This window comes from Leptodactylus fuscus, chromosome 1 (genome assembly GCF_031893055.1).
Source record: "Leptodactylus fuscus isolate aLepFus1 chromosome 1, aLepFus1.hap2, whole genome shotgun sequence".
Taxonomy (NCBI): domain Eukaryota; kingdom Metazoa; phylum Chordata; class Amphibia; order Anura; family Leptodactylidae; genus Leptodactylus; species Leptodactylus fuscus.
This window is the reverse complement of record NC_134265.1, coordinates 353,020,418-353,044,188: the sequence shown is the minus strand read 5'-3', so window position 1 is coordinate 353,044,188 and position 23,771 is coordinate 353,020,418. Positions and strand designations below refer to the sequence as shown.

General features: G+C 46.1%; 1 protein-coding gene across 2 annotated transcripts in view; it reads right to left on the bottom strand.

Annotated features, from left to right (window-relative positions):
* Positions 1–11,551: 11,551 nt before the first annotated feature.
* LOC142188244 (5-hydroxytryptamine receptor 7) overlaps positions 11,552–23,771 on the bottom strand; it is a 34,899-nt gene continuing 22,679 nt past the window's right edge. For both annotated transcript variants that reach the window (XM_075261801.1, XM_075261802.1), the window contains exon 3: positions 11,552–12,500. In XM_075261801.1, coding sequence (XP_075117902.1) covers positions 11,729–12,500 — 772 coding nt within the window. In that variant the 3' untranslated portion in view covers positions 11,552–11,728. The remainder of the gene's footprint in view (positions 12,501–23,771) is intronic.

Sequence of the window (23,771 nt, the reverse complement as noted above, 5' to 3'; positions counted from 1 at the left end):
TATTATACCCCATAGTGGCCTCTGCACACAGTATTATCCCCCATAGTGGCCCCTGCATACAGTATTATACCCCATAGTGGCCTCTGCATACAGTATTATACCCCATAGTGGCCTCTGCACACAGTATTATCCCCAATAGTGGCCCCTGCATACAGTATTGTACCCCATAGTGGCCCCTGCATACAGTATTATACCCCATAGTGGCCTCTGCACACAGTATTATCCCCCATAGTGGCCCCTGCATACAGTATTATCCCCAATAGTGGCCCCTGCACACAGTATTGTACCCCATAGTGGCCCCTGCATACAGTATTATCCCCAATAGTGGCCCCTGCATACAGTATTATGCTCCATTGTGGACACTGACGAACAATTATTATACTTTTCAGACCCCACAGTATAATAATCGGAGACGCAGGGGAGATAAAAACATTAAAAAACACTGTTACTTACAAATCCCAGGCTCTGCTGCATTCTCCGCCGCTGTCGGCCATCTTCAATGACGTCCAGGACGTCATGTGACTGGGGGGCCTGCGTCGCGACGAATATGGACGCAGGTCCTGTTCATGTGATGTCAGGGATGTCACGCAAGTAGGCCCAAAGCCTGCCCAGAGAAGAAAGTAAAACAGTTTTTTTATATTCTCTTACCTCTCCTGGGCCTCTGATCATTATACTCGGGGGTCCAAAAAGACCTCAGAGTATAATAGTGCTTGTGGGGCCCGCAGCATCACTTACCGATCCCGGCCCCTGCCAGGATCAGTAAGTAAGTAGGGATTGTTACTGGCTAACGGCCTATTAAAAAATAAAAAACCGCAGCGGTAACAGCTATTGCCGGGCCCCCTAATGTCCCGGACCCTGTGGCAGCTGCTACCACTGCTACCCCGGTAGTTACACCCCTGGGTGCAGGCCAGTAAACCCAACAAACACATTTACAAAGTTTCACAGCTGAAAGTTGGTTGTGTAGATGCGAGGTTACCTTGCCAACTCTGTGCGGGGTTTTCTTTGCAGCAGTCGCCTTATTTACACCAGAGGCTGCATTACAATAGAAGATAACACCTTTGGACCGCAGTGAATGTACCATTAGCATGTGCTATTTAGGGTATCGGGGTCTTCTTATATGTCAAAGGGTCTTGGTGTGACTATATTAAACCTCCAGGATCTTGCTTGCTGTCCGCCATACTTTACAGCCTTCGCCTCTCACCTATAAATACCGCTCCTACTGTATGTTTATACCCAGCTACAGTAATTGCATGTGACGCACCGCAGGAAGCAGCAATATTAACTCTGCGGGCTCCACATAATTACATACAAATCACTTGTACCTCCTGATGGTTACAAGACAGAAATAAAACATCGCTTGTGGTTTTTATGGGACCAACGTAAAACTGGTGAGAGGGTCAAGACCTGGGAAGACGCAGCCGCAATAATCTGCAGAAGTCACAACATGATCCCTGGAGGAGACGGAGATGTCCCTGAACTCTCTCAACGTACAGTATGTCAACGATAACGCCAAAAGTATTCGCACTATGACTTTACTAGGACTGAACGTTGAGGTCAAGATTTAACATGGATCATCCTTCAGATGTGACCACAACTCCATCTTTGTTAAGGTGATTGGATTGGACATGATTGGGAAGACGTCCACCTTTCTAGATAAGGTGCCGAGGGCATCAGTACATAAAATTAAGTCAAAAAGCTCAAAGCGTGGTCAGAAAGTCTTCGAGACTGGAGATCTAGGAAAGGAAACAAATTAGTTGAGGAACATGTGGCCTCCATCATTCTTAAATGAACCACATTTTCAAGAGTCGTTCTATGATCCTCGGTGAAGAAAGTGACCAAGAATCTGGTGGTTCAACCATGGAGAGACTGCACGTGGTCACCAATCAGGCTTTATGGTAGAACGTTATAAGACAATGGCAGGACACATGGGCTCTGATGGAACTGAAGACTGAATTTTTTGGGGGTACCAGGCCCCTCCTATCTATCTATCTATCTATCTATCTATCTATCTATCTATCTATCTATCTATCATCTATCTATCTATCTATCTATCTCCTATCTATCTACAGTATCTATCTATCTCCTATCTATCTATCTCCTATCTATCTATCTATCTATCGTATCTATCTATCTCCTATCTATCTATCTATCTATCTATCTATCTCCTATCTATCTATCTATCTATCTATCTATCTCCTATCTATCTATCTATCTATCTATCTATCTATCTATCTATCTATCTATCTATCCTATCTATCTATCTCCTATCTATCTATCTATCTATCTATCTATCTATCTCCTATCTATCTATCTATCTATCTATCTATCTATCTATCTCCTATCTATCTATCTCCTATCTATCTATCTATCTATCTATCTATCCTATCTATCTATCTCCTATCTATCTATCTATCTATCTATCTATCTATCTATCTATCTATCTATCTATCTATCTATCCATCCATCCATTCATGTCTCTATCCACTATCTCCCCGTATCTCCACCACTTCTATATCTGCTGTGATATAAATAGTCTTCCACCACCGCTGACCTTGATTTTTCCACTTGTTTTTATCTGATTAACCTATTTCTCGGAGTACTCGGCTGCGGTTTTCTGCGTTGTCGCCGGATATGTGTCACGTTTAATATTTCACTGCTGGATCCTCTGCAGAACCGTTTGCTCTCTCCTTTGTGCTCGCTCTGATAGATCCGGCGTCTTCTCCGTGTGTCACATCTCCAGTAACAATGACTGTATGTATTTGTACCTCAGCAGTCATCGCCTGCGCCTCGCACCCCATTATCTGCCATCTTGGGCCTGTCTGCTGGATATTTCGTGTTATGGGGACTCCCGCCATGTATCTCTGTATCCTCGGCTTCCTTCATGGAGCTCGTGATTATTTGGACTACTTGTCCTCTTCGTGTCGTGTCGTATTGTGTCCATATTCTCAATTTACTTCCCTACGAAATTGTTGAGCTTGTTCCCTTCCCACCCACATTGCCTCTCTTTATATCACAGGATGAGACCCATCCCAAACAGAAGTGTAATCTGGGGCGCAGTGCTAAATAGTTGCGATCGTCTATGTGTTCTCTAGAGCCCGAATGGAGCCGCTACCTCTCCACTCTCCATATATGTAGATACGTATAGTATATCCCAACATATGCCATAAACATCTATAATACCCCTTTAAAGGGATCCCATCATTAAAACTCAATTTTTTGTCCTTAACACGCAGGAATAGCCTTAAGAAAGGCTGTTCTTCTCCTACCTTTCGATGTCTTCTCTGCGCCGCCGTTCGGTATAAATCCCGGTTTTCATCGGTATGCAAATGAGTTCTCTCGCAGCACTGGGGGCGTCCCCAATGCTGCGAGAGAAATCTCCAGCGCCGCCTCCATCTTCGTCTGGAACAGATTCTCTTCGTGTTGAGTCGCCCTGGCTCGGCCTCTGTGGATTCATGGTGCAAGCAGGCCTGACACCAGGGGCGGCAGCGCCTTGAAGAAGGGGAGTTTTAAGTAAAAATGGATTAAAGAAAAATAATAAAGAAAAATAAAAGTTTTTCGTGACGCCAATTGGAGTTTCAGTTTGGGATGAAGCCGGGCACTGATGATGGGGCCTCTGGGAAAAGATGGTGACGCAGTGCCAGATGTTATACCCTCTCCAACCAGGGCAGGTCCCAGGGCCAGATGATATAGGTGAGGAAGGGGTGATTTCCAGGAGGAGTAACAGGAGGGATGATTGATGAAAGAATCCAGTCCAGACAGGGGTTAACCAAGCAGGATTTTACAGGAGGATTCACCTTGTTCCAGTATAGTGAGATGCCAGGCTTCCCTTTTACCACCAGTATGATTCAGCCTTCCTCTGCAGCTCACACTCTCTAATAGATTTCCTCTGGTCCTGGGTTCCAGGAGCTCAGAGGTTACGTACAACTGGGTAGATCCCCCTTCTGGACAGCAGGTAACGCGAGTTCTTTTGGATACTAGATGCACTCACCCCCAACTCTGTATGTTACTGAGCCTCCAGGAATCTTGCATTCATTAGGCCTCAGTCCAGTGAGTCTCTCAATGTTCTTAGTGTTTCTCACACTAGTTAGGAATTGATGGTTCTATGACTGCAGTTCCGTCCCTGCAAGGTCTTGTCTCACTTCTGCAGACCCCTGGCCTCCTGTGCTGTGCTATCACACCATGAGGCTGCAGCACACCCTGCACCTCCACACCCTTCTGCTCTCTCTTACAGACTCCTGCACTCTCTGACCTGGAACTCAAAGAGAGACCTTCGTCCAGTCCTTAGCTCCACCTAAAGAGGAAATGTCTATGGAACTTTGTGTATGCTAACAGGTTGTCTGGATCTCACTATATCTTCACAATACACAGTGTAGATCACATAAGATGACATTTCTAGTGACCCACTCTGTGGGGCGCTACAGTGTCTTCTTCCGGTGCAGGGTTCAAACTGCGCATGCCCACTGGCCACAAGAAAAGTCTGAAGCCAAGTGATGAAAGAAGACACAATGAGAGCCCGTTCCTGAAGAAGATGGAGGTGCTGCTGGAGAGTTCACTGCAGCACTAGGAATGCCCCCAGTGCTGTTTGTTCGCTGGGGCCCGCCCCCGGTGCTGCGAGATAACTCATTTGCATACTGATGAAAATCAGGATTTATACTGAACGGTGGCGTGGAGAAGGCATCTAAAGGTAGGAGAAGAATAGCCTTTCATAAGGCTATTCCTATGTGTTAGGGACAAAAAATTGAGTTTTAATGATAGGATCCCTTTAAGTTTGTTTTCATATCTCGACATACCACTTTAGGCCAAAATTGGTGACATCCTTGAAGGGGTTTTTTCATGTTTCTTATCCTTAGGATATCAGTATGGGGCCAACAGCCAGCCGCCCACGGATCAGTTGTTCGGAGTTGCACCCAGTCTGAGTACTATACAATTTCACTCTGAAATCCGTTTTGGTTTCGCAAGATGGACTGTTCACTGACGTATCAGATCACATATTCCAATAGCTGTCTATGAAGAGGGAGGAAAAAAATGAAAGAAAGAAACATACACCTAGACAAATGGTGGCTTCTGGAGTTAATGGTAAGTTTTATATCTAGCCAAATTATTTTTCCTCATCAGTATGGGTCAGTCCTTCTCTACTTCTCTATGTTGTTCTATATAAGTTTACTGAAGCTTCTGAGTGATAGTGAAGGAGCAGAATCTCGGTTTTCCTCTGTGTTTCATCCATTGGAGATATCATAGTAGTTGGTTTACATGCACAAGCTCAGGGAGAACTGGAAATGAACATAACAGAGGGGAAAACTGCCAAAACTGCAAATCATGTAATGGTCAGAAATAGTGTTACTAGTGATACACCGCATATACAAAAGCATGGCAGGTTATTCTGAAAATTTTAGGTCTGCTACAAAATTTAGAACACTGAGCGTGTTATTCAGAGAGGGACGAACAAGACAGATCAACCCGAATATTCCACATTGTTTGGTTTTAAGGAAACTGAACAAACTGTGACAAACTATAATGGCCGCCTCAGCATGCATTGCAGTAAATGATTATCCTCTGGAGTTTCTTCATACCCCATAGTATAATAGGTGGAGATTTTGGGGATATCTATGGCAGGTGCATTGGGAAACGGAGAAGCGTCTATGGATGGTGGAGACTATATCCGGGGGCATCGGTGGCTGACTCCAGCAGGGGGCATCCTCTATGGCTTGCAGGGGTTTACAGTGTTCACTATTGTGCAGTAATGCGGTGTTTGCAGCAATATATATACAGTATATACACTCACCGGCCACTTTATTAGGTACACCTGTCCAACTGCTCGTTAACACTTAATTTCTAATCAGCCAATCACATGGCGGCAACTCAGTGCATTTAGGCATGTAGACATGGTCAAGACAATCTCCTGCAGTTCAAACCGAGCATCAGTATGGGGAAGAAAGGTGATTTGAGTGCCTTTGAACGTGGCATGGTTGTTGGTGCCAGAAGGGCTGGTCTGAGTATTTCAGAAACTGCTGATCTACTGGGATTTTCACGCACAACCATCTCTAGGGTTTACAGAGAACGGTCCGAAAAAGAAAAAACATCCAGTGAGCGGCAGTTCTGTGGGCGGAAATGCGTTGTTGATGCCAGAGGTCAGAGGAGAATGGCCAGACTGGTTCCAGCTGATAGAAAGGCAACAGTGACTCAAATAGCCACCCGTTACAACCAAGGTAGCCAGAAGAGCATCTCTGAACGCCGCACAGTACGTCCAACTTTGAGGCAGATGGGCTACAGCAGCAGAAGACCACACCGGGTGCCACTCCTTTCAGCTAAGAACAGGAAACTGAGGCTACAATTTGCACAAGCTCATCGAAATTGGACAATTGAAGATTGGAACAACGTTGCCTGGTCTGATGAGTCTCGATTTCTGCTGCGACATTCGGATGGTAGGGTCAGAATTTGGCGTCAACAACATGAAAGCATGGATCCATCCTGCCTTGTATCGGTAACGGTTCAGGCTGGTGGTGGTGGTGTCATGGTGTGGGGAATATTTTCTTGGCACTCTTTGGGCCCCTTGGTACCAATTGAGCATCGTTGCAATGCCAAAGCCTACCTGAGTATTGTTGCTGACCATGTCCATCCCTTTATGACCACAATGTACCCAACATCTGATGGCTACTTTCAGCAGGATAATGCAATGCCATGTCATAAAGCTGGAATCATCTCAGACTGGTTTCTTGAACATGACAATGAGTTCACTGTACTCCAATGGCCTCCACAGTCACCAGATCTCAATCCAATAGAGGAGCATCTTTGGGATGTGGTGGAACGGGAGATTCGCATCATGGATGTGCAGCCGACAAATCTGCGGCAACTGTGTGATGCCATCCTGTCAATATGGACCAAAATCTCTGAGGAATGCTTCCAGCACCTTGTTGTATCTATGCCACGAAGAATTGAGGCAGTTCTGAAGGCAAAAGGGGGTCCAACCCGTTACTAGCATGGTGTACCTAATAAAGTGGCCGGTGAGTGTATATTACACAGCAGCTAGGATTGCATTTGGCCACAAGCACTGGCATACACTCCGAGAGCTGCAGAGGAATAATATATGGAAAATGTACAAGAGAACAGTCGTCCTTGTGTGTATAAATAGCTCATTGATGTCGCTGCCCCCTCTTCATCATTCCTGCAGGCCCCTCTCTCTATAATACGGCTCGTGCCCCTCTGTGCCCCTCATCTCACTGCCCAACTGAGCTGTCACAAATCCCCCGCAGCCATAAGATGTCCCCTGCACGCTCCCATTTATCACATAGCAGAAGAAAGAAGGCGACTGATCACCACCCCACGCCCCATCCTCATCAGAGTGTGCAACTACAAGTCCCAGCATGCAAGTACATAGGTCATTGTGTGAGCATTGAGGTTCCTGTACAAACTGATAGCAGGATGAATGTATTTTACACACTGATTCATGGTGATGTAACAGAGCTGGATCTGACATGACCAACCCCCCCCCCCCCCATTACCTTCCATAAGATTCCATAAGAGAAATATCTTTACGTAACTGATGGGACTCTAAACATAGAGACTCCCATCGATATAATGGCAATGTCAGTGTATTCCAAACCCAGGGGTGGCCTGAGGCGATCCTGGCCAAAAATGGTGGGGTGCAATTTTTTTAATTAGCCACTATCTATTGGATTATTCCAATACTTTACTCCCCGACCCCGCTCCTATCCAGCCCAGTCTCTGCTTCTTCCTCCAGAGGGCGCAATGTCCGCACTCTGAAGGCAGAAGAGGAGGTCAGATAGGACAGGAGAGTGGATCGGTGAGTAATATTTGCTCCTATCTGTTGGAATAATCTAATAGATAACGGCCAAACTTGTGCGGCACCAGGGGAGGTGAGTACAAGCAACAAACAGTTATACTCACCTCTCCTCTGCATTTGGAAGTCACCAGGAATCCTCTTGAAGTGTCTGAATGATGTCACAAACCGCAGGGTGACAGTCACTGGGCCTCAGTGGTCACATATCGACATCATGACACTTTGACGTAATATCATTACAATGGCGCGTCCCAAGTGACCGCGGATATCCAATCACAGGCCTCAGGGGCAGTGTCTTGTGGGCCCAGGTGCAAATTTTGATGATGACATCATCAAAGGTCCTTCAGCCCATTAGGATTTAGCATCTACCTCAAGAAGAGCCCCGGTGGATGCTAAGCCTAGAACAGGTGAGTATAAAGTATTGGGATGGCATTTGATTCCAGTCGGGATCCTTTCCATTTACAATATGTATAATGGTCGGGGAACAAGGATTTCCCCAACCTCTGTGGTCTGGGGCACCGGCCATTTCCAGCTGGCCGCGGGGCCCTGTACAGCTCTGGGCCCGGTCACGGTCCCACCCCCTGCGACCACGATCGTTACGCCACTGCTCAGCGGTGACTCTGGGGCGTGTGACCCAGCCAGAGGCCGGAAGTGGCCCAAAGAGGATACCTGGGGTCAGAAAGTTTCCCGGGCCCACGGAAATTGGCATGTTTGGACAACACTTATCTAATGTGTATGGGAACATTAAAGGTGGACCTGTTATCACATCTGACATACACTAACAGGCGCTGTCACCCTGAACAATTTGATGTTTTGTTTTACCAAATCCCTTTAGATATAAGCCTTTACTCCATTGACAAAAATCAGAGTCTACTAGCCAAGTGGGTCCCTATAGAAACCACAAAATTATCACCCATTTAGCTAACAGTTCCATTAGAAGGGCTTATATCTTTGGAATAGCTGAACAGATTTGGATAAAAGCACCGATCAGATGACCACTCTTCTTTAAAGATGGACATACACCTTCGATACCTGTCTGCAGAATACTTGTTCGGACTACTATTACTACAATATCCCTTGGCCTGATGGGGGTTTTGTTGATCAGAGGCAGAGGACATCCAATAGCAATGTAGATAGATAGGATAGAGCCGATCTTGAGATTTCAGGATCGATTTTAAAATCTGATTTCTGATCATTCACCATCCGATCCCGATTACGAAATTTGCTTGATCGCAGATCGGGATCCGATCTTTCCTGATCCCGATCGCTCGACCCTATTCATGATATATACATGAGCCGATCTTGAGATAACCTCTGACCTCGATCCCGCCAGAAAAGATCGGGATCGGAATTCCGATCGCGATCGTGAAATTTACTCGATCACCGATTGGAGTCCGATCTTTTACGATCCCGATCGCTCAACCCTATAGATAGAACATTTGAAGAAAGAATGGACATGTCTTTGAGAAGCCAACTAGAAGATGAAACTTTTTGATAAAAAATTACTTTGTTCACAACTAGAGATGAGCGAGTAGTATTCGATTGAGTAGGTATTCGATCGAATACTACGGTATTCAAAACACTCATACTTGATCGAGTACCACTCGCTATTCGAATGGAAAAATTTGATGCAGAACCAGCATTGATTGGCCGAATGCTATACAGTCAGCCAATCAACGCTGGTTCTTCTCCTACCTTTAGAAGTCTTCTCCGTGCAGCTTCCCCGCAGCATCTTCCGGCTCTGAATTCACTCTGCTAGGCATCGGACCTGGGCAGAGCCGACTGTGCATGCCCGCGCTACAAGAAAATGGCCACTTTGACTGTAAGCGGCCATTTTCTTGTAGTGCGGGCATGTGCAGTCGTCTTTGCCCAGGTCCGATGCCTAGCAGAGTGAATTCATTGCCGGATGACGACGCGGGGACGCAGCGCGGAGAAGACTTCTCGGAGAATCCAGCCTGACCCTCACTCGTAGACTTGGTAATTTCAGTTTGATCGAACGTTGCTTACCCCTGAAACGAGCATTTCCCCCATAGAGTATAATAGGATTCGATATTCGATTCGAGTAGTCGAATATTGCGGGGCTACTCGAAACGAATATCGAATATTGAGTATTTAACTACTTGCTCATCTCTATTCACGACCTTATCTGTACACGAAGATAGTCCTAGCCATCATTACACTCATATTTTCCCGTCGATGGTCTAATATCACATACACACATCAGCCAAGTACTAGAACAGGAGTGGGCAAAGCCTTTTTATTGAGTTCATATGGACAAACAGATGGTCAGATGTACTGAGTGCTACCGAGCTGAGGCAAAACACATAAGAAATACCATTCCACCTTCACAATTTTATGCCATTGTGATTGTGTCATTTCCCCACTAGGAAATATATGTATCAAAAATGATCTTCTACCAATGATGGCGTCGACTCTATTTACATTTTTGTATTACAAGTTGTCACCTACAGAACCATACAAATGTACAAAGCTTTGGAGCTCCGATTGGATTCTGGTGGTGATTTCCTCTAAGGCGAGCACACTACGGGTGTCTATACATGCCGAGCACTGGTCATAATAAGAAATGGTCACAATTTGGTGATGATTGTCTCTGACGGGAAGTGTTGAAGCTGTGTGAACGTTACCCTCATGTAAACCTTTGTAGTTAAGAGCTGGAGAAGAATGCACATTCAGTAATGGTCACGGCATAGTACATCTCTGGTCAATTTACAAGAAAATCTTACGTGTGGTTTTTTATACAAGGTCCATTCAAGTAGAGGAGTGATTACCAACATTTTTACCAAAAACGGAACTCTTGACAAAAATTTTCATTTCAAGGGAAAGCCCCTACAACCATCCCATCCCTACAGTAATGGTGACTTGATGGTGGTGTCTCTTGGAGAGGTCATCCAACCACTTCATCTGGAGGTATCTCATGGAGAGGTCATCCAACCACTTCATCTGGAGGTGTCTCATGGAGAGGTCATCCAACCACTTCATCTGGAGGTGTCTCATGGTGAGGTCATCCAACCACTTCATCTGGAGGTGTCTCATGGAGAGGTCATCCAACCACTTCATCTGGAGGTGTCTCATGGAGAGGTCATCCAACCACTTCATCTGGAGGTGTCTCATGGTGAGGTCATCCAACCACTTCATCTGGAGGTATCTCATGGAGAGGTCATCCAACCACTTCATCTGGAGGTGTCTCATGGAGAGGTCATCCAACCACTTCATCTGGAGGTGTCTCATGGGGAGGTCATCCAACCACTTCATCTCTACCATAAAGGTGACCATACATATTAGACAGACGTAGATAATTTTTCTGGTGATGCCATGCAAATTTTACTCCATATTGGTTTTTACAGTCAGATACCTGATGAAGGACGAAGGATTGATTGAAAATTTCACCCAACGAACAATTGTTTTGGTTGAAATCTTCCATTTTGATTAATTTTATACTAATGTGTATGGCCACTTTTATGGTGAATTTTAGTTGCTGTCTCCTCGAAACCTAGAAGCACCCTATCCTTCAAGTAATGGGGGTTTAAAGGTGAGGTTTCATGGGGAACCCTTATAAAAACTCCAACTTTTTGCTGGGTCTTTTTCCTGGTGAACCAGCCTATCCTTACTGCAAAGTGGCTTATAGGCCCTACAACCACCTTGGTCTTCTGGAGACCTCTGAACCAAATTCCATAGAGCTCCAGGAACACTGTTTGGAAAGCAGCAGCGTACAGTAGACATATTTTTCAACTGTATTTCTACCCAACAGGTTTATAATAACCATGGTAATAAATATACTGAAAAACTAAATCAAAAGACAGTTCACCATAAAGCATCGTCTCTCGGGATAGGCACTAAACAGCGTGTCTCTCAAAGTCCTGGTCAAGTCATGATGTCCAAGGTCCATGGTGAGGAACCATGAAGAACAAGTTACAAGATGCCCTCATGCCTTTCTGTAACTTTTAATGCTTCATGCATACTGGCGGCCGACAGCCTCCTATTGATATTGGTGTACTTACACCTCAACAAGTTCCAAAACGTAGTCCTTAAATCCCTGTTGAAGAAGGCATAGATTAATGGGTTTATGAGTGAGTTGGTGTAGCCCAACCATAGAAGTGTCCTCTCCAGTCTGAGGGGCATGCAGCTACACCTAATGCCACAAATGAAAGGCCTGGCCGTGGACAACAAGAAGAATGGAAGCCAACAGAAGGTGAAGGCTCCAACGATTATCCCAAGAGTCCTGGCGGCTTTCTGCTCTCGTTTAAAGATGGAGATGTTCTTCCTGTCTTGGCGTATGAGTTTGGACAAGGTGGCAAACTCTTCAACCGCTTTGTTCTTTTTGGAGCTTTTTTTAGGAGCAATTTTATCTTCCAAGCAATAAATGCCTTCTTGTTCGATAAGTCTTGGGATGTTCACGAATTTGTGCTTCTCGGCACTGATTTTTGCTGCTACAAAGATTCTCTGATACATAATGAGCATGACAGTCATAGGGATGTAGAAGGCAACTGCAGTAGAGTAGACGGTATATCCAAAGTCCTGACTTATCAGACACATCCTCTCCACGGTGACATTTTGAGCCCATCCGAACAGTGGCGGGAGCGTGATAGAGGCAGAGAGAAGCCAAACGATAAACACCATCTTAGCCATCAATTTGCCATTCTGTCGCGCTGGATAGGTGAGTGGTCGCGTTATCCCGAGGTACCTGCAGAAAACAAAATGAAGGCGTTACATGAAGATATCGGTAGACATTACACAATGCATCAGAAATGCAAAACCAGTCATTAAAAACCTGCACCACGTCGGTCACTGGGCTATGTCTGATAATTCAGCTCATGCCTATCCAAAAACAAATTCTGACCTTGGGCAACTTTTTGAATTGATTAACAAACTTTATGGATATTAAAATGAGTGACAAACGCACTAGAACCTATCCAATGTGGTACTACCCAAGCCAAGATAGTGGTCGTAAAGTGGAGCTAAGCTGTAACAATCCTGCTCCGCACATCGAAACACAGTTGATCAACAGATGAGACATGTACCGGGTCCAGTCAACATTGCCACCAGTGGTCGTCAACCTGAGACTCTCCAGACGTGCAAAACTAGATCTTACAGGATAGGAATTAATCTCTGATAGAAGGGATAGTATTATTGGATAACATTCGAATGTCAGCCGAATCGGTCAGTGGCATCTGGGCCACTTTGTGCTTCCATGTTTTTTCTTGGTTGAAATTGGGACACAAAGACACTCGAGGGCATCTACAACTCGTTAAATTGCCTTGATTCATAATGGCCATTCAGAATACCAAAGAAGCATTGAATATCTCTAATATCATAGTAGGCCTTCCCGTGGTTTACTGGACGAATAGTATGGATTAGAAATGAATAAAACATTTCATACTGACACATGTTATTCAAGAATCTTCTAAAAAGAATATTTGGAGTTCAACACCCACAAATCATTATTACACGTCGGCCACGAGCCATTTCCAGTCACCCATGAATTCACTTGATGTCAGTGGCCCCAGGACAACTGATTCCTGTTCATAGCCTGATGCCTACGGGACCGATTTATGCTATGTTTGTTGAAAAAGTTAATATTTTTGCATGTAAAACATCCCCCCCTCCCCCCAAGTGATCCGATATGTTTTACAGATCTAGCTTCTTAGCTCAGTGTTTAACTACTAATACTGCTGTGGGAAGTTACAACTGGCCATACATGTGCAATGGGGAACTATAAGACGACATATATACATTCTAATAGGGGACCCTTGAAATATATCAACCAAGTCTACCCAAATAAAAGACACTCTCTGATAGCAGATCTAGTATATGAGCCAAACGTAGGCTACACTTTTACATCCGAAAAACAAAGTAAAGCAAAAGCTATGTATTCTTGAGATTTGTGTAATCTTCAGATCTATGTATTCTTGAAGTGAATTTGTTGCCAAAACCAAACACAATGACCCAGCCCCACAGATAGATAGGTTACTGTCACCAGACCCAGCATATCACTCCAGCCCTGCAGATAGATAGGTTACTGTCACCAGAACCAGCATATCACCCCAGCCCTGCAGATAGATAAGTTACTGTCACCAGACCCAGCATATCACCCCAGCCCTGCAGATAGATAGGTTAGTGTCACCAGACCCAGCATATCACCCCAGCCCTGCAGATAGATAGGTTAGTGTCACCAGAATCAGCATATCACTCCAGCCCTGCAGATAGATAGGTTACTGTCACCAGACCGAGCATATCACCCCAGCCCTGCAGATAAATAGGTTACTGTCACCAGACCGAGCATATCACCCCAGCCCTGCAGATAGATAGGTTACTGTCATCAGAACCAGCATATCACCCCAGCCCCGCAGATAGATAGGTTATAGTTACCAGAACCAACATATCACCCCAGACCTGCAGATAGATAGGTTAGTGTCACCAGAACCAGCATATCACCCCAGCCCTGCAGATAGATAGGTTATACTGTCACCAGAACCAGCATATCACCTCAGCCCTGAAGATAGATAGGTTACTGTCACCAGAACCAGCATATCACCCCAGCCCTGCAGATAAATAGGTTACTGTCACCAGACCTAGCATATCATCCCAGCCCTTCAGATAGATAGGTTAGTGTCACCAGACCCAGCATATCACCCCAGCCCTGCAGATAGATAGGTTAGGGTCACCAGAACCAGCATATCACCCCAGCCCTGCAGATAGATAGGTTAGGGTCACCAGAACCAGCATATCACCCCAGCCCTGCAGATAGATAGGTTAGTGTCACCAGAACCAGCATATCACCCCAGCCCTGCAGATAGATAGGTTACTATCACCAGAACCAGCATATCACCCCAGCCCTGCAGATAGATAGGTTAGTGTAACCAGAACCAGCATATCACCCCAGCCCTGCAGATAGATAGGTTACTATCACCAGAACCAGCATATCACCCCAGCCCTGCAGATAGATAGGTTACGGTCACCAGAACCAGCATATCACCCCAGTCCTGCAGATAGATAGGTTACTGTCACCAGAACCAGCATATCACCCCCGCCCTGCAGATAGAATGGTTATACTGTCACCAGAACCAGCATATCACCCCAGCCCTGCAGATAGATAGGTTAGTGTCACCAGAACTAGCATATCACCCAGCCCTGCAGATAGATAGGTTAGTGTCACCAGAACCAGCATATCACCCCAGCCCTGCAGATAGATAGGTTAGTGTCACCAGAACTAGCATATCACCCAGCCCTGCAGATAGATAGGTTACTGTCACCAGAACCAGCATATCACTCCAGCCCTGCAGATAGATAGGTTACTGTCACCAGAACCAGCATATCACCCCAGCCCTGCAGATAGATAGGTTACTGTCACCTGAACCAAAAAGTGCTTTCACCATTGCTTTAATTAACATGCAAATGAGTATTGAGGGTGTTGCCTCTGACCTCTTTGGAGCAATAAAAATGCCCTTGTCTTATTTGCATAGTTTAAAAGACAACAATATCTTGGGAACAGAGTCAGCGATACACAAGGGAGAACCCTAACCTAGCTATCTTTCACATGATGGAAAATGAAGAGGAATTCCTCTTCATTTTTCAGATGCCGTTTCCCGGCTGCCGGCTACCCAAAGCATGGGCATTCCATCACCGCTATCCGCCACCGATCAGGCCCAGGTAGATGGCGGCAAGGAGGCTCGAGACGCAGACTCCGCAGCTGAATCAGCCATGGCATCCACAATAAGATCGAGCAGGACACTTATTTTTTCAACATCCTTGATAACAAAGGGAGGCAGAATGTGTCACTGATTCGGGGCAGATTCCTACTTGTAACAGCCCCTAAAAATCCTACAGATCAGTGACAAAGAGGAATGATAGAAGGGCAATGCTTGCGGCAGAAGGTACTTGGTACTTCAAGGGGGCAAATACTTTTTTGCATGAATTATCAGACTCTTTGTAGGTAGTAATAATGATAACACTTGTTAACTCCACCTTCAGTTTTAATATAAGAAACCATTATATGCAACTACTATACAATAGGGGGCATTTGGAGGGGGGTACATACTTTTTCACACACTGTTGGCGGTGTAAATGATTGTTCTTACAGGAATACACATTAGTAGAAACTTACATCTCTCCCTGTCCTCGCCAATTGCTTCTGGAGGTGCGAAGTGAGATCTTGTAGGTGATACATTAGACCCCCCCATTACACGAATCCATCGCGCCTGCAGTCATATAGGTCATGACGTACGAGCAGATTACTGCGGCCTGTTACATGAATTGTAATAATCTTAGAAATGACCTTTAGTCTCTACTACATCACCTTACCCAATATAGAGAATCACTACAGCCTACGTAGTGCGGCATACGGTAGTATAAAAGTAATATACGGTAATATACTATGATAGAGTGTTGTAATGTAGTGAATGTGCTTCTACGGGTTGTCCACCATCTTGGGTTCTTCTTCCTTGCTAATACAGTTGCCGTAAAGCAGACTATACTATTAATGATGCTTTGGACAGATGGAGGGGTCGGAGTCTCCCCATACTGCACTTGGTCTGTACAAAGTCCTTCCCAAGAGCAGCAAGTGATAGCACCATGATGCCATACCTCCCAACTTTTGAAGAGCAGAAAGAGGGATAAAATGCGCTGTAAATTAAGCTCTGCCCACTTTTATGTTGACCCCCACCCATTCTCATTCATTTTTCATGTGCTCCCACACAGTATAATCCTCCTACAGTCACCCGTAAATTATATGTCCTCCCTCCATTTCTCCCCTAGTTTCATATACACCCTTCATCTGCCCCTAGTTTCATGTCCCCCCCTCCATCTCTGTCCCCAGTTTCATGCTGCCCCCTACATCTCTGTCCCCAGTTTCATACCCCCCCAATTCATGTCCCCCCCGTCTCTGCCCCAGTGTCATGCCGTTCTTCCCCCCTTCATCTGCCCCAGTGTCATGCCGTTCTCCCCCCCTTCATTTTCCCCAGTGTCATGCTGTTCTCCCCCCTTTCATCTGCCCCAGTGTCATGCCGTTTTTCCGCCCCTTCATTTGCCCCAGTGTCATGCCGTTCTCCCCCCTTCATCTGTTCCAGTGTCATGCCGTTCTCCCCCCTTCATCTGCTCCAGTGTCATGCCGTTCTCCTCCCCTTCATCTGCCCCAGTGTCATGCTGTTTTCCCCCCCTTCATTTGCCCCAGTGTCATGCCGTTCGCCCCCCCCCCCTTCATTTGCCTCAGTGTCATGCCGTTCTCCCCCCCTTCATCTGCCCCAGTGTCATGCTGTCCCCCCCCCCTTCATTTGCCCCAGTGTCATGCCGTTCTCCCCTCCCTTCATCTGCTCCAGTGTCATGCTGTTCCCCCCCCCCTCATCTGATCCAGTGTCATGCCGTTCTCCCCCCCTTCATCTGCCCCAGTGTCATACCGTTCTCCCCCCCTTCATCTGTCCCCAGTTTCATGGGCCCCCTACATTATGTTCCACCTTAATGTTTAACACAAACACTTACACTCACTTTCCATCGCTCCCCCGCTGCTCTCTCCCTCATACGCGTCATATCACGGCTACAAATGCCAGAGTACAGCGTTAAAGCAGGAGCTGAGCTGTGACAGCTCCTGCTTTAAAGAGGACCTTTGATGGTCCGGGGCACAGGCAGTTCTATATACTGCTGGAAAGCCGACAGTGCACTGAATTCAGCGCACTGTTGGCTTTCCCGATCTGTGCCCCGGGTAAAAAACTAGTGGTGCCGGTACCGTAGCTCTTTACAGTCAGAAGGGCATTCCTGACAGTCAGTCAGGAACGTCTTTCTCCACAGCAGCGCCTATCGTGCTGTACAGTGTGAGCGGTGAGGAACGCCCCCTCCCTCTGCTCACAGTGCTCGACTGGGACTGTGGGACAGGACACCAAAATCGTGAGTGTCCCACGGAAATCGGGACGGTTGGGAGGTATGCGATGCTTGGTGTGCCCATGTCACTGCTGTGGGCCGGACGCAGCAAGGAGGCAGAGCGCCGGATGTCGTGAGCAAGCCCAAAAGGGGTAACGGAAGGTGAGTATAAGTGTTTTTTTCTAATTTTTACACCTCCCCTATTATATCCTGATGTCTGAAGAGACCCTAGAGTATAATAAGTTACTGCAATGTACATCACAGCAGGCAGCCAGGTTAGTACGTCCAAGATGAATCCCAAATGGCTTAGTTTTGTTGAGAAACAAACAATTTGAAATATTTGGCTTGAATCCAGTTCATTAGAAACTGATTTGCCAATTTGTAATCCTATGTAATACAGCTTCAGTGTACTTCCTGCCTGCACTAGGTTTCTTCCTGTCAAGTCTTGAAAGCAGGAGGCAGAGGGAGGAGCATGGAGCTGAATTTTATAGAAATACACTGGAGATTCTGCACACAGCAATCACAGATCCTATAAGGCAAAAATAATCTCTTCAGCAGCACTCTATACATGGAGTGAGCTTGGTGAGATGGGTCTGAGAGCTGCCTGGGGAGATTTAATAGGTGATAATATAATCCTATAGTTCATAGCAAGTCAGAGACCGGCTCCTGTCTGCACATGAGAGCCAGCTTTATATTGGACCCCAACCTGTGCTCATATCCTGCAGTGAATCTGATGGGTTACACTTACAGTATCAGATCAACAGTAGTTCTGCTGACAGCCATTACCTGTATAATACTGCCCCCCCCCCCCCCCCACCTCGCTGTGTACGTAGCTGGCCACAATGGCAAATGTGAAAGGGAATCTAACTGGTCCAGAATATCTTCCAAGCCTATAATAGGGCTTACAATAGATGATATCTCTGTGGCTACAAACTGAGGATGCACTACATCATTGATTTATGAATATGCAAATCAAGTGCACTGGGGGTGGGGCTTGATATACTGGATTTCCCTACAGACTTCAGTGATACAGGCAGAAGCTGGTCAATCACAGATCTGGGTTGGCATTGGGAAGCGATCACAGAGGAACGTTGGAGCACTTGTGGCAGTAGGCAAATCTAGAAAACCAGGCTCCTCCCCCAATGCACTTGCAGACTGATTTGCATTTCCATACATAGATAATTATCTATGAATTGATTCGTGGGTTTGTGGCCATATAGATATGTATCTGAGCTATTAAAGCCCCCTATATGGTACCTTCATTGGATTGGGAGTCATTTTGGATTGATAGACCCCCTTTAGTGTCCAGTATCTGACCGGTTGTGGTTGGTGTTTCCATTTGAGGCACCCCTATGGGTACTATCTAGGTTTTTATCACATTGGGGGAGATTTAATAAACTAAATATGCCAGAACAAACCAAAAATGTACAAATTTATGAATAAATGTTACAGTCGGCCAATCCCACCGAAATCCCACCGGATAAGCCGACGTCATTCATGCTAGGCTTATATACAACAGCAGACCAGGGGCGGATCCAGGGCCGGGCGAGACGGGCAACCACCCGGGGCCCCGCGCTTAGCAGGGCCCCGCGGCACGGCCGGGACCTATTACCATTCCCTGCGAGTTAGCAGGCGCGGGGCTTCTCCTCCCTGCACTGTGCACTGCATGTAGCAGGACGTGTGCTGCCCCTCCCCCACACAGATCGGCGTGTGCAGGGGGTAGTCTTCCGGCTACTGCAATGAAGCAAGAGCTTTCACCACAGGCCAGACAGGACAAAGCTGCACAGGAGCCTCCTTCATATCCAGTGCACCAGGCCAAATGTAAGTACATTTTTTTGGGTAAAAATATGCATATTTAATGTTTGTATATTTGTGTAAAGTGTCTGTGTGAGCCCTGTATGCTTGTAGATAGGTGTGTGTGTATATATGTATGTATATTTAATGTGTGTATATTTGTGTAAAGTGTCTGATATACTGTGTGAGTCCTGTATGTTTGTAGATAGGTGTGTGTGTCTGTATGTATATTGTATATGAATGTATGTGTGTAAATATATGTTATATGTATTAGGCCTGGTTCACACCTGCGTTCAGTATTCCTTTTTGGGAAGTCCACTTGGGGTTCCCCCGAACAGAAACCTATATGCATTAAAAAACGGTGAGCAATGAAACCACACGGACCCCATAGACTATAATGGGGTCTTTGTGTTTTCTGTGCGGTGTCCACATGAATCACGTGGAGAGAAAAGGAGTACTTGCAGCACTTTTCTCACCACACGATTCATGCGGACGCTGCACGGAAAACACATGGACCCCATTATAGTCTATGGGGTCCGTGTGGTTTCATTGCTCACCGCTTTTTAATGCGTATAGGTTTCTGTTTGGGGGAACCCCAAGCGGACTTCCCAAAAAGGAATACCGAATGCAGATGTGAACCAGGCCTAAGTATATCCTGCAGCATATGAGTGTGTTTCTGTGTTTTCTTCTGTACATGTCTACCATTATGCATACTAGAATTGTATTTTATAGTGTGATGTTCAGTATACTGAGATGTTACAGGGGTTATCCAGGAATTACAGTTCTCTGCAAGGGAAAGGTCACAAATAAGAAAAAAGCAAAACCCATACTCGCCTGTCCCCGGTGTCTCCCACGTCCGTCTGGTCCAGAGGCTCCCGGAGCGTTGTTCTGGCAGATGTCATCGCCACACGTGACTGCTGAGGCCAATCAGCGGCCTAAAGAAAGGACACGTGACATCACAGGTGACATATGTGAGTGATATCGCGGTTTCTTTCCTTAGGCTGCTGAGGCAGATGATTGACTTCATCAGTTACGTGTGGCGAGGACTGAAAAAACTCTGGGGCACTGCTGGAGCGGACAGGGGTAGGAGAATCAGGGACAGGTGAGTGTGGGGTTTATTTTTTTTCCTTCACCGGCCTCCTTGTAGAAACCTGTAATTCCTGGGCAAACCCTTCAAGGATTAGGCCCTACTGAGCAAAACACAGCTAACACTGGATTCACACCAGCGTCTGGTCTCCGTTCTGAGGTTTCCGTCTTCTGCATGCAGAAGACGGAAACCTGTCGGACTGAGTCTGGCCATGAGCGCCAGTGAGCGTTTTATGTTCTCTGCGGCAAAACCGTTTTAAACCAGACACAAAGTCTTGCATGTCCGACTCTGTGTCCGGTTAAAAAAAACAAAAACGTTTTGCCGCGGGGAGCACAAAACGCTCACAGGCGCTCACGGACGCACACTTCATTTGAACGGGTTTGAAAAATGCCTGCAGGTTTCCATCTCCATGGCATGACACTGGGGCAGAGACGGGGGGAAAATGAAACTGTGGGCAGATAAAGGGGGAGAATGGCATGAAACTGGGGACAGAGATAGAGGGGGGGACATGAAACTAGGGGTAGATGAAGGATGTATATGAAAATGGGGGGGAGATATAATTTATGGGTGACTGTAGGAGGATTATACTGTGTGGTTTTTTTGTGTTTTAAATATACTGTGTGGAATCACATGAAAATTGAATGAGAATGGGTGGAGTCAACATAAAAGTGGGTGGGGGCTAATTTGTTGCGGCGCGCTGCACACACCGCACATTTTGTTCCCTCTTTCTGGTCTTCAACAGTTGGGAAGTACAGGTTAGAATTACGTGACCCCCAGTAAGTAGGGCCCCGCCAAAGTCAATTGCCCAGGGCCCCGCAAACCCTGGATCCGCCACTGCAGCAGACAGTATCGCACATTACATGCTTAGATACACTGGCTCAGCTAATAGTACCACACACAATAGGTTTAGATACCTATGGAGCTAGCAGGCAGTACATGGCTGTAGTCAGACGACTTTCAGCCCTGTGTATTATCCTCTATGAGATGTTTCGGCTGTGCTGGTCAGGGTGGGGGAGGGGGCAGTCTTCCGACTTCATATTTGCAGATACTTATCCATGCACATAATGTGACTGTCGTCTTTTCCCGACTCCCTTATTGATTCCCTAATAGATGAGACGTCTTCTTATCACAAGGACTGGCACAAAATCTCATCGATTTCTTCCCATCACAAAATCTCAGCCATTTATTTTCTGTCCAAACCTCATTTATCACCTGGACTTCTCAGCCTGCACCGCCGTTGACCCTGAAAATGGCGAAATTTCTAATATTTAACTTTTTTTGCACCACTAGGGACACGAACACACAAATGACTGATGGCTCCTATAATACAATACAATTCTTCTATATTACAGTGTATTATAGCCATTAGTTCTACAAAATGACATAAAAAGGGAGTAACGTACATCTCTATCCAATACCCCGCAGCAATGAGCTCTCAACCAATCAGTGGCTTCACTGATAACCCACATCAGTCAGTGATTGGCTCCATGCTGACTTCCTGTGCGTGAACAGAGAACAGGAAGTAGACATTGGTGAGGGACTGAAGAGGAACCTGAAGAAGAGCTGTTTTTGATTTTTTAGGATCATTCTGATGTGTTTTTGATGGTTGTAACTGGTCAAACACCTGATGCTAGATTCACATTAGCGCTGCCTGTCCGTTGTTCTGGTCCATTAGAAGATCAGAACACTTTGATGGACTCCGCCGCAAATGTCGATGTAGCCTTAACAGTACAAGTCTACAAATTCTTGTATCATTACTAGTCAGACAAACCCTTCGGTTTTATACAACTTGTTAGCCTGGAGCTTACCTCATAGAGGATAAACTAGCATGGATACAACTGTAGCAAACTCTCAGCTGTGAGACATTATTTCATAAGATTTATCAGTCTTGGGCTATAAACAAGAACAATTTCAAGTGATGACATCAAGCAGAGATCTTAACAACTGAGAATAAAATGGTTCAATTATTTGTAAAAAGCTGGAAACCTGAACAAGAAAAGAAGACACAAAATGGTGCAGGAGAAGAAGACACAAAGCGGTGTGGGAGAAGAAGACACAAAACTGTGCAGGAGAAGAAGACACAAAGCGGTGTGGGAGAAGAAGACACAAAACTGTGCAGGAGAAGAAGACACAAAGCGGTGCAGAAGAAGACACAAAACTGTGCAGGAGAAATAGACACAAAACTGTGCAGGAGAAGAAGACACAAAGCGGTGCGGGAGAAGAAGACACAAAACTGTGCAGGAGAAGAAGACACAAAGCGGTGTGGGAGAAGAAGACACAAAACTGTGCAGGAGAAATAGACACAAAACTGTGCAGGAGAAGAAGACACAAAGCGGTGTGGGAGAAGAAGACAAAGTGGTGCGGGAGAAGAAGACACAAAGCAGTGCGGGAGAAGAAGACACAAAGCGGTGCGGGAGAAGAAGACAAAGCGGTGCAGGAGAAGAAGCCACAAGCGGTGCGGGAGAAGAAGACACAAAGCGGTGCAGGAGAAGAAGACACAAAGCGGTGCAGGAGAAGAAGACACAAAGCAATGCGGGTGAAGAAGACACAAAATGGTGCGGGAGAAGAAGACAAAGCGGTGCGGGAGAAGACGATACAAGACTGTGCGGGAGAAGATGATACAAAACGGTGCGGGAGAAGAAGACACAAAGCGGTGCGGGAGAAGAAGACACAAAGCGGTGCGGGAGAAGAAGACACAAAACTGTGCAGGAGAAGACGATACAAGACTGTGCGGGAGAAGAAGACACAAAGCGGTGTAGGCGAAGAAGACACAAAGCGGTGCGGGAGAAGAAGACAAAGCGGTGCAGGAGAAGAAGACACAAAGCGGTGCGGGAGAAGAAGACACAAAGCGGTGCGGGAGAAGAAGACACAAAGCGGTGCGGGAGAAGAAGACACAAAGCGGTGCGGGAGAAGAAGACACAAAGCGGTGCGGGAGAAGAAGACACAAAGCGGTGCGGGAGAAGAAGACACAAAGCGGTGCGGGAGAAGAAGACACAAAGCGGTGCGAGAGAAGAAGACACAAAACTGTGCAGGAGAAGACGATACAAGACTGTGTGGGAGAAGACACAAAGCGGTGCGGGAGAAGACACAAAGAGGTACGGGAGAAGACGATACAAGACTGTGCGGGAGATGATGATACAAAATGGTGCGGGAGAAGAAGACACAGCGGTGCGGGAGAAGAAAATGGAACATTGAGGAGGAGATGATAGAGAATTCCTTCAGTGA